At 36.9% G+C, this 14110-nt stretch overlaps 1 protein-coding gene across 3 annotated transcripts in view; it reads right to left on the bottom strand.

The window, feature by feature from the left end:
- The window catches only part of LOC106669940 (inositol-trisphosphate 3-kinase homolog), a 172431-nt gene continuing 158321 nt past the window's right edge, over positions 1-14110 (bottom strand). For 2 of the 3 annotated variants that reach the window (XM_014399841.2, XM_014399843.2), the window contains 4 exons: positions 1672-1791; positions 751-1260; positions 324-671; positions 1-244 (listed from right to left, as the gene is read on the bottom strand). In XM_014399841.2, coding sequence (XP_014255327.1) covers positions 170-244; positions 324-671; positions 751-1260; positions 1672-1791 — 1053 coding nt within the window. In that variant the 3' untranslated portion in view covers positions 1-169. Of the gene's footprint in view, positions 245-323; positions 672-750; positions 1261-1671; positions 1792-2411; positions 2579-14110 lie in introns of those variants that run through there. The other variant, XM_014399839.2, reaches the window with a different exon arrangement.

The raw sequence follows: 14110 nt of genomic DNA on the forward strand, positions 1-14110 counted from the left end.
TTCCAGAATAGAGAGTCACACATTTGAGATTCTTCGGTAAGCACAATGCATCATATTTGGCCTAGTAAGTACTGTTCGTTCAACCAGTAAAGGAAACGTCAATTTGCTTGATCACACAATGCGACAAGTCCGAGACTAGAATCCAAAACAAGACGGCGTTCTAAGTAAGTCATGATTTTAAGGCCAAAGGATTGCTTGCTGGAACGGTATTTTCAGGAGTGGAAGTCTTAACATCTTCTAAAACCTGGACAAAAATACATCAATATTATTATTACTGTTAAAACTTATCGAATTAAGAGGGGTTTGATGGATTGTGGACTCACCCTGATAAGATTATCAAGGCCGTATAGGAACCCTTCTTCATGATTTCCAGGAGTCCAAGGAGTCCTGTGATTCAGTCTAATTCCATCAGGTACGGGACGAGTTTTCGCAAAGTCTATCAACCAGGCCCCTACTTTGGTATCGTCGTATAAGATGAGGATGCTACTGCCGACAACTTCGTGCTTAGAGAAGTAATGCGATTGGTCAAGTTTAGATCTGATTTCGTTCAACCTGGCTACAACTCTTTGTTTGACATCATCTCTAGTATTTAGAAATAGAGACATTGTGTCAGACACTTGTTCGGTGGTCTTCACACGTTTCAGATCTGTAACTGGTGGTGATCCTCGAAACTGAAAAGAAACATATTAGGTTTAATTATATCTTATATAAAAAATTATTCTTAAAATATAAATTGTGATTTAAACTCACTTTCATCGCTTCGATTCTAAAGCCGAGTCTACATGTGGAGCTTTGTTGTTCTCTAAACTGCATGTAACGGAGTTTTGTAACCGCTTGAGCGTTCCTTTCTGCCTCTGTAGGCGCTTCAGGGTCAACTGCGACCATCTTCAAATACAAGTCCTTTCTTGCAGTAGTGTTCTGCACCTCTGATTCGAGGAACGTTCTGGTTCCTAATTTGATGTCCATTACATTTGGATCTCTGAAGCCGTGTAACAGGTCCTGGAGTTCGATGAAAGTCTGACCGGCATAGTAGACTTGCCGGAAGTAGGCCGGAGTGATGTCCCTCAAAGCAGGCTCACAGCCTAAAGCTTCGTATACGGTCCGTTCATCACCTCCGCTGCACTTCTTCCAGACAGTTCCAGGACCGGCGGGCGCGAACGAATCTGGATGGCCTGAAAGCTGGAACCAATTGTTCGTCGGGCTGCATTGCTGTGACCTCAACAGGACATCACTCGCAGGCGCAGAAAGCTCAAGTGCGTTCTGTTAAAACAACAAAAAATAAACCAATTAAACAAATTATATTGTTAAATCAGACCTTAATAAAGTTATTACTGTTTTTACAGGTTTTATATGTAGAATCATATTTTCTTATAAACACCAGATATAAATTCAATTATCTTAATCAATTCAAAAGTTAATAAAAAAGAGATTTTGACCGTTTAGTCAACATTCTATAAGGCTACTTCAAAGCTAAAATGCTGAAAGTGAATTGGCTTTAGAGACTTTAAAATTAACTTTATCTCATTACTATCTCTATTAGCGTGGAAGGGGCCAAGAGAAAGTAAAGTTTTAATTATTTTACTAGTTATTTTCTGTCGTAAAATGGAGGGCAAGACATTCTTAAAAATGTCAACAGTTGAATTTAATAAAAAAATATATTGAATAACGTACCAGAGCAAGAAATTTCAACAGTGAACTGTTCTCTTCTTGTTGCCTCCGGCATCGTTTTTCGTTGTTGTTGTTGTTGTTGGATGCACAACACGTGGGTCTCCAACTGTCTTTTCCACTTCCCTGCGAAAATAGAAAAAGGAAGCGGTTAAAATTTATGAATGCGGAAGATCGTATAATGTATTGTAATCATGGAGAAGAGGAAAGAAACGCGAGAAATAATTAATTAATTTTATTTCTACGAGAAAAATTTTTTTCTTCTTGGAAAATAATTGACGGGCGTCGGATAGGTCATTTTGTCCGGATCTCGGGCAATAGGTCATTTGAGGGAGAGAGAGTTCCCTGTTCCACTTGCACGTGGTGTTCCGGCTTCGGGTTTGATGGCTCACAAAAGGAAATTAAAAAAAAAAAGTGATAAATGAAAATTCTTCCGTGATATCACAAATTGAATAAGAAAAATTTACAATATTTTGTTTCGAAATTACGTCTGATAGGGAAAAATCGAATTTCGAAAAGAAGGAAGCTGCAACAATACCGAATACGGGAAAAACTGTTAGGAAAATTATATTTTTTTCCGTCTTAAGATTAACTTATTTAAAAAAAAATTTTTTTCTTAGGAAAAAATTGTTTGCAATTTAACTTTTTTTGTTTAATTTTTGGACGATTTACTTGGGACATTTAATGGCAGTATTGCTTTTTTTCTTCCGGAGAGGCGGCATAAAGAGTTTGGTTTGTAAGCCTACCAAAGTCGCTTTGGTCGAAGTGATCAGTTTTCTGAACTGCTCAACAGCCGTGCTCATCGTGACAGGGTCGAAGGGCGATCTCGGAAACTGTCGGAGCGAGGGGCTCGTATTCACCATTTTAGAAACACTTCCACAGAACCACACACTTCCTCGTTTGGAACGAAACTGACCACTCGGTGTGAACGGATTGCACATTTGGAGTACCCCCACACTAAGATACCGCGGCCGCGGTGGGGATCGGGATCTCGGGGCCGGAGACCCCCTCCTGATCGTCGGGACACGAAGTTCTCTCGGGCCGAAGGTCCCACGGGACTCTCATGCTACACGAGCATGAAGCATGAACAAGCGTCGGGGATTAAAGGACCCCTTGGGGCAAGGGTGAGGTCAATTCGCAATCCTCCCAGGATTACAGAACATCGACCGTTAAATTACCACCAGAGAACTGTTCTGTACTAATTGAATGTGTATAAAAATGGTAAATGGTGGAGTTATTGTGTTGTTTAAACATACAACTAACATAAAAAGATTATATCAGATAACTAGCATAGAATCATAAATAATATGAGAATAAATCTCTTTAGTTTGACACTATTAAAACGTCAGGTCAAAATGATCAGAAATGACCACTTACAAGTCAGTCACCCACAGACTTCAAGAGGAAAGCTCACATTAAATAAAATTGGTTGCCAAACCCTTATCAGTCAATAAAAACAACGTTTGATAGACGGCTTGATCGAAACCCTTGGTGGGTTTAATCTGACGAACTTTCATCTTGAATCACCAACCATTCTCCTAAGAATAAAATTACCGATTTCTTAACGCTTTTGATTAGTTTTTCAACCAAAACTTCCAAATAAACCTAAGTAGCAAAAAAGAATGGGGACGAGAGGAAAACACCTCCTTTAAGAACATCATCTTTTGGTACATAGATGGATCTAGAACACAGAAGATTCAAGGATAGGAGTATTCCTGGAACCAAATACCCAGAACCCAGGGAAAACACATCAGTATCTTCCAAGCTGAAGTCCATGCAATCGAGAGATTTTCTCAATTCAACTTGACTAAAGGGTACAAAAACAAGAACATAGCTATCATGTCAGATAGCCAAGCAGCCATCAAAGCTCTAAGCTCAAATATCATTAGTTCATAGTGTTGAACTGCAAAATCAAATTAAACTTTATTAAGTACTCAGAACAAAGTCAACCTCTGCTGGGTCCCAGGACACATGGGAGTAGAAAGCAACGAGAAAGCGGACGCCATTGCAAGGAAAGGGGCTACCGCTGATAGGACCCGAGCCCTTTTGTGGCATAGGAACCCTCACTATTTGTGAGTACCTCAGACAGAAGGATAAAAGAACAAATCACTCATTGGACACAAACAATCCAAGAACCTCCTAACAAACTTTAAAAGGAAGAGGAAAAACTGCTGATCCTAACAGGATTCTTAGCATGACACTGCAAACTAAATGGATATCTTAAGAAGATTGACATAACACAACACGTCAAGTGCACATTCTGCAAATTAACAGAGAAAACACCAACGCACCTACTAACAAATTGTGGAGCTACACTTGCTCGCAGGAGGAAGTGCTTTGGGATGTACAATGTGACCATAGAAGAGATACCCACTGAAGCCGGGCCTACTAATCAAGTTCCTTGATGAAACAGGACTCACCGGTGTGCTTTAGGCAGAGAACGGGGGATAGCTTAAAGGGCGGAGTATATTACACCCAGATTAATACATCTACATCTAGTTTTTCAATACAACTAGAAATAATAGTCCTACAATTTAGGAGGGAGAATGTCGAATTGAGCTGAGGTAGTCGATCTTGTAGAAGAGATAGCCGATTTTCGAAAATTCGAACGGAAATTTCCATACAGATGGATACATCTGTTTTTCCAAGAGTGGAAAAGTCCAGATTCGTGACGTCAAGATATATTTTGGTTATAGTTACAAACTTTAAACACTTTGAGTTGTGTATATAACAGATTCATATTACAGTGGATTAATTTCCTTAGCCGATTTCATTAAAAAACACGTGTCTGCTTTTCGTTTTTCTCTTTACTCACGCGAAGCCTTTTTTGGCTTGTTTAATTCGTTTGCCATAATTTACATGTTCATTTGTCCAATATTTGATCGCCTCTGATTATCCTGGTCCGGGTATTCTCGCAATTAGTCAGTCAAAGCTTTCGTTGAGTCTCGACGTTCATTAGTAAGACTTTTGATTATCACTGATTATCCTGGTTCGCACATATTCGCTTTTTTTCATTGAAGTCTATTTGCACGGACCTGGGAGTTCATTTGCCTAGGTTGATCTCCCTGATTCATTCTGGTCTGTTTAATCTCGCAATTTTAGACAGGCCAAGCCGTTTTGATAAGCCTCTATTTTCTTTTGGCAAGTATTTTATCATTCCTGATCAATCTATCCTGTCTATTATCGCTTTTTGAGCCAATAGGGATATTTTTACAGATCGTTGGGATCGATTTGTTCAGTTTGATCGTCCCTGATGAATCTATTCTATTAACACTTTTTGAGCCAATAGGGATATTTTTTACAGGTCTTGGGGATCAATTTGATCTTTTCTGATCATCCTATCCTCTCTATTATCGCTTTTTGAGCCAATAGGGATATTTTTATAGATTTTTTGGATCAATTTGTTCAGTCTGATCCTTCCTGAACATCCTATCCAGTCTACTATCGCTTTTTGAGCCAATCGGAATTTATTTTTTACAGATCTTGGGGATCAATTTGTACAGTTTGATCCTTCCTGATCATCCTATCCTGTCTATTATCGCTTTTTGAGCCAATAGGGATATTTTTACCGATCTTTGAGAGCAATTTGTTCAGTTTGATCCTTCCTGATCATCCTATCCTCTCTATTATCGCTTTTTGAGCCAATAGGGATATTTTTACAGACGTTGGGTTCAATTTGTTCAGTTTGATCCTCCGTGATATCCTGTCCTGTCTACTATCGCTTTTTGAGCCAATCGGAATTTATTTTTTACAGATCTTGGGGATCAATTTGTTCAGTTTGATCCTTCCTGATCATCCTATTTTCTCTATTATCGCTTTTTGAGCAAATAGGGATATTTTTATAGATCTTTTGGATCAATTTGTTCAGTTTAATCCTCCGTGATATTCCATCCTGTCTATTATCGATTTTTGAGCCAATCGTGATTTTTTTTTGCAGATCTTGGTGATCAATTTGCTCAGTTTGATCCTCCGTGATCATCCTATCCTGTCTATTATCGCTTTTTGAGCCAATAGGGAATTTTTTTTACACATCTTGGGGATCAATTTGTCCAGTCTGATCGTCCCCGATCAATCTATCCGGCCTAATTACTTACTAGTAAATAATAACCCAAAATTATATCAAATATATAACCATGATAATTGGTGTATTTGATGTAAAACTTTGAAAACATAATTTCCTATAAGGAAATTTTAATATTTTTCCAGTTTCCTTAGTATCTGTGCACACGGTGCATGAAATTAATCGAATGGTGGTCGTCGTCCTGTTTGGTAACAGAAATCTTGCCAAAAGTATAAATAACAAGGGCATTAACCGAGTGTGATTCGACACGTGAGGCGACAATGAGTACCTAACTTTACAAAACGCAAGATCCTCAGAATTGAATGAACAAATAAAATTTCCACCATTGCGACCCATCTGCCATAAAACGCCACGAGAATACATAAGTGAATCACTTATCTTTAAATAGACCTATTTTTCTGTTATGTTTATGTTTCAAACGTGGAAAACATTTCCTTATAAATAGATCAAGGGTGGGCTATTTAAAGACGATTCGTAGCGAAACTTGATGCGACACTTTTTATGTTAGGATAGGTCAGTTCTACAAACACTTTCCTTTTCTATATCTTTGACATCCTAGTTTTAATTTTAAATATGATTATTAATTAAACTGATCATTTAAGATCGTGGGGTATTCTGGCGGACGAATTATGCGGGAGAAATTTAAAAGAAAATTATTTCAGCAAAATGTATAAGAAAGAAAAAGTAACCCAAAACCAAGTCAAAATTTGTAGAAAATGAAGCAAAAAATGCAAGGAAATAGAAAAGGAAAGAATAATTACCTCCTGTACTGGGTCCATGTTTGTCCTGTACTGACGCCCTGACGGGTGTTGTAGGGTTTTTAGCCCCCCGACTGGATTTCAGGAAGGGATCAGGCATTTTACCTGGCTCCCTTTCGTCCCATTCACCACACACGTGGTCAACGTATAAAAATAAAATTCTCCTAGTTTCTAGCCGATGATTAATACAAATAGATCCGATTTCGTTAATTATTATCGGACAAAATGACTAATAACCACAGGTTCATTCACACTGCAGTATCATTAATCGATTGCGTATGAATACGAAATTTTGGTATTTTCATCTTACTAATTGCTTAATTTTAAGGTTAACAGTTAATAATTATAATACATTTTATCGCTTATAGGTGTCAACCGCCATGCGGGTTTTGCCTTTGGTGATACCTTTAGCATAACCCGCCGGAACTTTCATAAAAGCCACACTGAAGTTGTCATCACCTGACGCTTTTTCTTAACCCTGCCTTAATTCTATCTATTGCTGAAACTGGCAAAAGGTCTGTCCCCACAATTGGGCTTTGGTTGTCAAATTTCTGCATGGCTATAATTCGACAAAATGAAAATTTGTATGTGATCAGAAAGAGCGATCACATTTGTTTGTTCATACCAACAAAACTCTTGGAAATATTCTTTATCTCCCTTTGTAGTGTTTGTATTTTAATAAAATGAGTTAAATGAAGCTAGAGGGTGGCTCAGGTTGGGGATTGTTGTTTTGCAACACAGTGGTTCTTACTTCTGCGTCAGTTGGTTCCGAAGCTTCAACTTTTGCTTAATAAACTGGGCATTTAAACTCTGCTTTTAGTAGTCACCTTGAGTATTAACTACTTCACTATTCAATAAATAACCGACACAAAACCACTTTTAGCGTGGACAACAGCTTGACCAGGGATCTGATTTGCTTCGCATGAATAGCACAGTACTGGTACTGCAGAGCTGCCCGCCTGCAGGAAGGGCATCAAAGACTGCTTTATACCAATAAAGCAGTCTTTGATGCCCTTCCTCAGTGCTAAGATGTATCTAGATGTACTTTAAATTGTCATGGCTACATAGGTAATATTAATCTTTTCGGGGAAATTCGATAGTACAGGTTATACTATAGGTTATAGATCAGGTCAGAACTAGGGTTGATAAAATCACTAATTTGCGCTTTGACTTTTTCCCTTGGGGCATTAAGATTTCAAGTCCCTGACGCAAGCAGCATATCGTCTCTTCGGTTAATGACTTCGGATAGTCATTTGCACATTTAACGACTTGACCCTCTTCCGCATAAAACGGAAAGTAAGATGCTCCGACGTAACCACTTTCTCCATCCTTTTGGGCATGTACCACAGGATAACAACACGAAACGGGGAAAAGTAGGTGCCTCAAGATCTTCCTAAAAGGCATATTTAACTGTTATAAAATGATGAAAAATGGGCTAATATAAGTATTATAATTTTGACTATTCGTGAACGTTAGACTCAACATTACCAGCGTCTGACAAGTGTTTACAGTATTTTTAGAGTTGTGAGAAATGCAACTAAAAATGTCCAAAATCTGCAGCAGCTTATTATAAAAATAGAGAAATATCGTAAAAACTGGGCATACAAATTAAATGTACAAAAAAAATATAGTACAATGCATTCAATTTTTTAAATTTAAAAGATTTTGTTTAAACTTTCTTCGTGCAAAATGGAATCATGGTGGGCTTCCTTCTAAATAATAATAACTAATAAAAATAGTGCATTATTGGGTGACTGTATTCTACAACCAGTTTTAAACTTTTGGAGGTCTTAACGGAAAGAAAATATAAAAGAACGTACAGCACGTCTTGAGGATATAAAGAAAGGAAAACTGGTAAACCTGAATGTTATAAGACTTTAGAAAGTAGTTGGTTAGAGTACGTACAACTATCAAAGAGTTGTTTGTGTAATATTTAATATCCTTAGGACCAACAACATAAAGGAGAAAAAACAGCAGAAACAAATAAAACCAAGAAACGAACAACCAAAAAGTATACATTAAAGAAATATAAAAAAAAAACAGATACAAGCCACGGGGATTATATGTCAAGAGATAGAATAAAATGTTATAGACAGTAATAAAATCAATACAAGTTGTTATTCAAGAAAATGAGGTCAGTTGAGCACTTGAAAGTGATGAAAAATTCATCGAGGACTTATCAAATAATACACAAAGAACTAAACTCGACCGGGTGAAAAGAAGTTGAGGATTGAGACGAAATAACGCAATTTTAAGTCAAATATCGGTTTTTTTTTATATAATACAATAACCAAAAAAGGTGTATTTCGAGTACCTGGATTGAAGTAGTAGCGCTCATGTTGAAAAACGAGGTCTCCTAAGTCCTTCGGAGACTGATCGCTGTGCACCGATTTTGTCCGAATTGAACCTTAAGACGTCGCAAATAAGGCTAAACTGTACCGAACAACGAAATGCGCCTAAATTTGAAATGGCTGGGACCACCTCCTCTCCCGAAACGTCGCCGGTCAAAGAGAAAGTTATCGCAGGATATCCTACTCTACGATTACACCAGATTAGGAAATTAATTATCAATTCTCTCTATTTTCAATGACCAAATTTGTTACCTAATTAATCGTTAACGTGGCGAATTTAAAATATCCCGAAAAGGCAATTTTGACAATAGGTGCACTATCGTAAAACTATTTCTGCACAAAAAAATCATATAAAAAAGTTTGATTTATCGATAAACAAAAAATAACACACCCACTCATACAAACACCAACGGGTACATGTAATATATATTATAAATATTTATAATAATAAAATTATTTAAAAAATTAAGTATCAAAGGTTTTCACAATACATTGTGTTGACTAAACGGTGGAAAAGTGCTAAAATCACAGCAATTTCAACGTTTACTTACTTAAGTACCTAAACAGGAAGCATGTTCATTTTGGATGGAAACTGCCTTGCAATGGAAAACGATTTTTACCTAATTGCCATAGAATTTTGATGCACAAATCCAATAAAAATAGTCCTAATTCCTTGCAATGCTGCATATATTTGGTTTTTTAGCAATTATCTATTATTATGTTAATAATTCTCAAATATTACGGCTAAATATATATTTTTTGACGGGTGGGAAGGTATAGAAAATATAGTTCCGTGTGTATTGGAAAATAAGGAACTATTTCATGACCTTTGGTCCAAACAGGTTAGGTTAAAAGGAGGTCTCTTTTCGACCTTACGACCAATATTGGTCTTTGTGCAATTTCCATTATTATAACTCTTCAGTACGCGGGCGTTTTACCAGATTCCAAACTTTTAGGCCGGTTATACACGTTGCGGTTTGCCTGGACGACGAACTGTGGGGCAACAAGGTGCAAAGATGATAGCTAGTAATTTTTGCACCATTGATTCCTTTGATGCGTCAGGCTCCGACTCCTTCAGTTTTGTTTTTCTCACAAGCAATATTTCTCATAGCACTATTATGACAATCCTTGCTTTATACACGCCGGAGAATGGTTCTGATCTATACAACTCATTAAACTCTTCTATAACTTGACTACTTTCGGTATTACATGGAGAACAAGAACGAAAAACTAAAAAACAGCCCAAACAAAACGAAAAATGCGATATACTGAATAATGAAACCAGTCCACGTGACCGATGAGCCGCTCACACACCCTCCAGTGTAGACAACCGGGCAAGTAGAAATAATCGAATTTCGATCCGGCTACCTGAACAGGTCGCGAAATTGCGCAGTTTCACCGGAAGCAGTTCGCACTCACGTTCTGGTTTTATAGGTACAGGTAAACTTATGTATGGCTGGCCTTAAGTGCTCTATCGTTCATATCTTCCCAAGATATGTTCTGCTGTTTCTTTCTTCTTCCTGGCAATATCTGTACAGGCAATTATCTGCTTCTACGAGTCTATAACAGCCTCCAGAGTCTGCTGTGTTGTCAGCAGTCTTATTATCATTCTAGCTCTAGTAGTTCTGCCATTAGTTTCTGCGATGCTCTTCGATGAATTTTTTTCGGATGCCTCCGAGGACTTATTTATTAATCTATTGTTTGATGGATCTTTCCACTTTGGTCCACCCGGATTTAGATAAAATCTAATTTGTTTTAAAAAATGTTAAATTTGTTCAATGTTAGTTGAACGCTAAAAACAACCTCGGGTAAACTGTAAATATTTCTTTGCTTTATAGAATGAAGGTCTTTTTATTGAAAAGCGGCTTAGTATTGGAAAAAAAAGACGTCTGAATAATCAAAATCCTTCCTTTTTTGGTTAGGTCTATGGATTAAATATCTTAATCCAGCTTAGGATTATTATATTTTTCCTGACTTTATGCCAAAATTGAAAACGAATCTTTGAATGTCTAATTCAGGAGTATTTTCGTAATCGAAAGATTAACGACAGGAAAATTCAAAAAAAGGTGAAAAACAAGCTTATCTTGAGCAATATTGAAGATAATCTTTAAATGAAAAATTAATGACATCAATTTTATTATTCAGCCTGAGCTACTAAATAATTCTCAGATATCTTTCATTACTGTGTTGTTATTTTCTTGTCACGCCTTTTTCATTTTGGTTTGACGAAATACAAGGAAAATCCGTCCAAGTATCAAGTGACTTAAGAAACTTACATCCTCAGGCCTGATCGGAGACAAAATTCTAAATTAAAAGATTAACACCGTGTCAAATTATTATCCGGGGACATTTCTATGCGGTGTCCCCCTCTTTCAGAAAGCGTTTAGGCTATTAGGAGAAACGATTATACATCATTTCCACCCTAATTTGAATTGGAATTAGGGTCTGGATGCAATTTGGTGATCTCCCCGGGTTTTCCATCTGACAGGAGCAATAGAATCACTTGGGACGGATTGTTTGTTTGAATCTAAAGATGAGATTACCATAAGAAGGCGAGATGACAACACATGACCCATCGGCATAATTCTTTCTTAAAACCCACAAGCTGAACCGTCAATGGTAAACTGCGACATTGAAAACAAATTTTCCGTTTTGATGGGGTTAAAATGAGATGATTTTTCAAAAAATTCACTTTACTTCTAATAATGGGTTCTATTTCAGCAACAGGGTATTGAAGTAGTTTGGTCGTGTCTGATCATTGACAAGCCAAAAAAGCGAGGAGAAACATAAAATACACGCCAAAATGCGTAACCAGGTAGTCAAACAGGTGACAATTTTTTCTAATTTCATCCCTTGTATCATCGTTCTTGTATGAGTTTTGAACTGAATCGTCCTTCAAAAGACATTACTAGAAAAACGATTACGGAAAATTTTCAGAGGTAAAAACAGCCAACCATTCATAATAACAATTGTGTTATACTCCAAAGGGTCAATTTTTAAAAAGCTTCGTTAATTTGTATGAGGGGAAACTTCCATTATGAAAGACATGTTGAACATTGAAATTACTATTTTAGAAATTTTCCGTTGGACAAACTTCCAAAAATTTTAATTCGACAACGCATAATTAAACATATTTTCAGCAATTATTCAGAAATCATGAGATGTGGTCTGGTGTGATGTAGGTTTCAGAAAAACATTTTCTTTATCGTGCCAACGTTTCGATCTTTATTGAGATCATCTTCAGGGCTCAAAGTGTTTGTCTTCTGTGTAATTGTGCCATTCTTGCGTGTCGTGTCGAGAGTGCCCTTGGGCCAGTACATATACACAGAAGACAAACACTTTGAGTCCTGAAGATGATCTCAATAAAGATCGAAACGTTGGCACGATAAAGAAAATGTTTTTATGAAACCTACATCACACCAGACCGCATCTCACGATTTCTAAATAAATATCGATTAACGGTCACCACATATTTCTGATTTGTGATACACACTGTGTGACTGTACGTGGCGTGCGCTTGAGTCGAACAGTTGTGCGCACCCAACCAAAACGAGATAAGGCGTCGGGTAACGCGTTGCATTGCGTCTGGTGTGTTCCCCGCTTAATATAGTAAAGTACTCGATACTGGTATCAAAAGAAGTATTCAATACTACTCGCGGTTTTGACATTTGCGGTTTTCGCTATTCGTGTATGAAAAAAATGAGGGAAGGTTTGGCATTTTCGGAAGTCCAATTTCTTTATCGCGCAAAGAAAAGAATATAAGAAAATAATTCTTTTAAAAAAAATGGATTGAAGGTTTTAATTGATTCTCAGAAAACTTTTTTCTACTTTCAACAAACTCTCAACAAAAAGTTGGTCCATGAACTATTTATGCGACCGTTTGTGATAGAGGCTTCTGCAATTCTTGAGATTGCCCACACGACACGCAAAAATGCACAATTACACAGAAGACAAACACATTGAGCTCTGAAGATGATCTCAATAAAGATTGAAATATTGGCTCGATAAAGAAAATGTTTTTCTGAAACCTACATCACACCAGACCGCATCTCACGATTTCTGAATAATTATCGATTAACGGTCACTAACCACCGCACATATTTTCCACATTACAATGACAGGAAAGTATTTTATTATTTAGTACGTAAGACAAACCCCTGGCCTTGTACCTATTCGAACGTCGTTGTGTTATTTTCAATGAGCTTTACACTTCGAAATAAACAGCAGGAAAATGTTCACGTTCCACAAAACCATTTCCAGGCCTTGCATAGATTTAAATAAATTATATAATATATTTAAAAGGTCGATCAGGAATAACGTCAAACTGTTGGAATGAGGAGGAATAGATTTTCAAAAACCGATATTTCCATCAGTCGCCTGGAATCTCAGTACGTCGTGACGAAAAGAATGGCCCTTCAATTTTGAAATAACTTTTCGAACTTGCGAAAATGTAAGCTAACAGCCGTACTGATCGTTGGTGATAATGATTAAACGAAGTTACACATAATAAACTAGATTTAATTAGGAAATTAGACTCGTGTAGAAAATTTACATTAGAACAATTACAAAGTGTGTTGAGTTAGTCTGCTAGTGCACGACCCCTCATAGAATACAATAACAGTAAAATTTACTGACTTTCTCAGTAATGAACGTTTTACGATGATTTGCAGTCTGCAGCAAATTCACGAAAACCTGATGCTTTATTGGTTTATTTTAAGACCTCGAGCAACGGAGAATACTACTGTTCTCGATGGGTCAATATTGAAGTTTCTCTTACGAAATTATTCCAATTATATTGAGAAATACGCCGTTACTGGAGCGAATTAAAAAAAAATGTAATCAGGACCCATCGATGACTGGTGGAGACAATCAATAAAACTACAAAACAATGGTATAACTAAATAAAATAGACATTACTGAGCTGCCATTAAACATACACGAACATGAATTAGAAAATAATGATCTAAATAAGCTATCATATATGTAATACAAATGTTTGAAAATTATTCACATCTGAATTACTTGGAAAGATTAAAATGGCTTAGTCTAGAGTCGCTTTGCCCCAGCTGCATTTCTGCTGATCTCATTTGGGGTTGGAAATTGTAGAATGGGGCCGTTGATATCCAGAACTTATATTTATCACTATGCCTCAGCGACCACTAAAGAACCATAAATTGTTTCCCTCTACCAAGGATAATGAGATTGTTGAATTTTTATTCCAATGAAATAGATATATTTCACGATTCCTTGCACTC

Source organism: Cimex lectularius, unplaced genomic scaffold, assembly GCF_000648675.2.
Source record: "Cimex lectularius strain Harlan isolate CLEC.00 unplaced genomic scaffold, Clec_2.1 scaffold146, whole genome shotgun sequence".
Taxonomy (NCBI): domain Eukaryota; kingdom Metazoa; phylum Arthropoda; class Insecta; order Hemiptera; family Cimicidae; genus Cimex; species Cimex lectularius.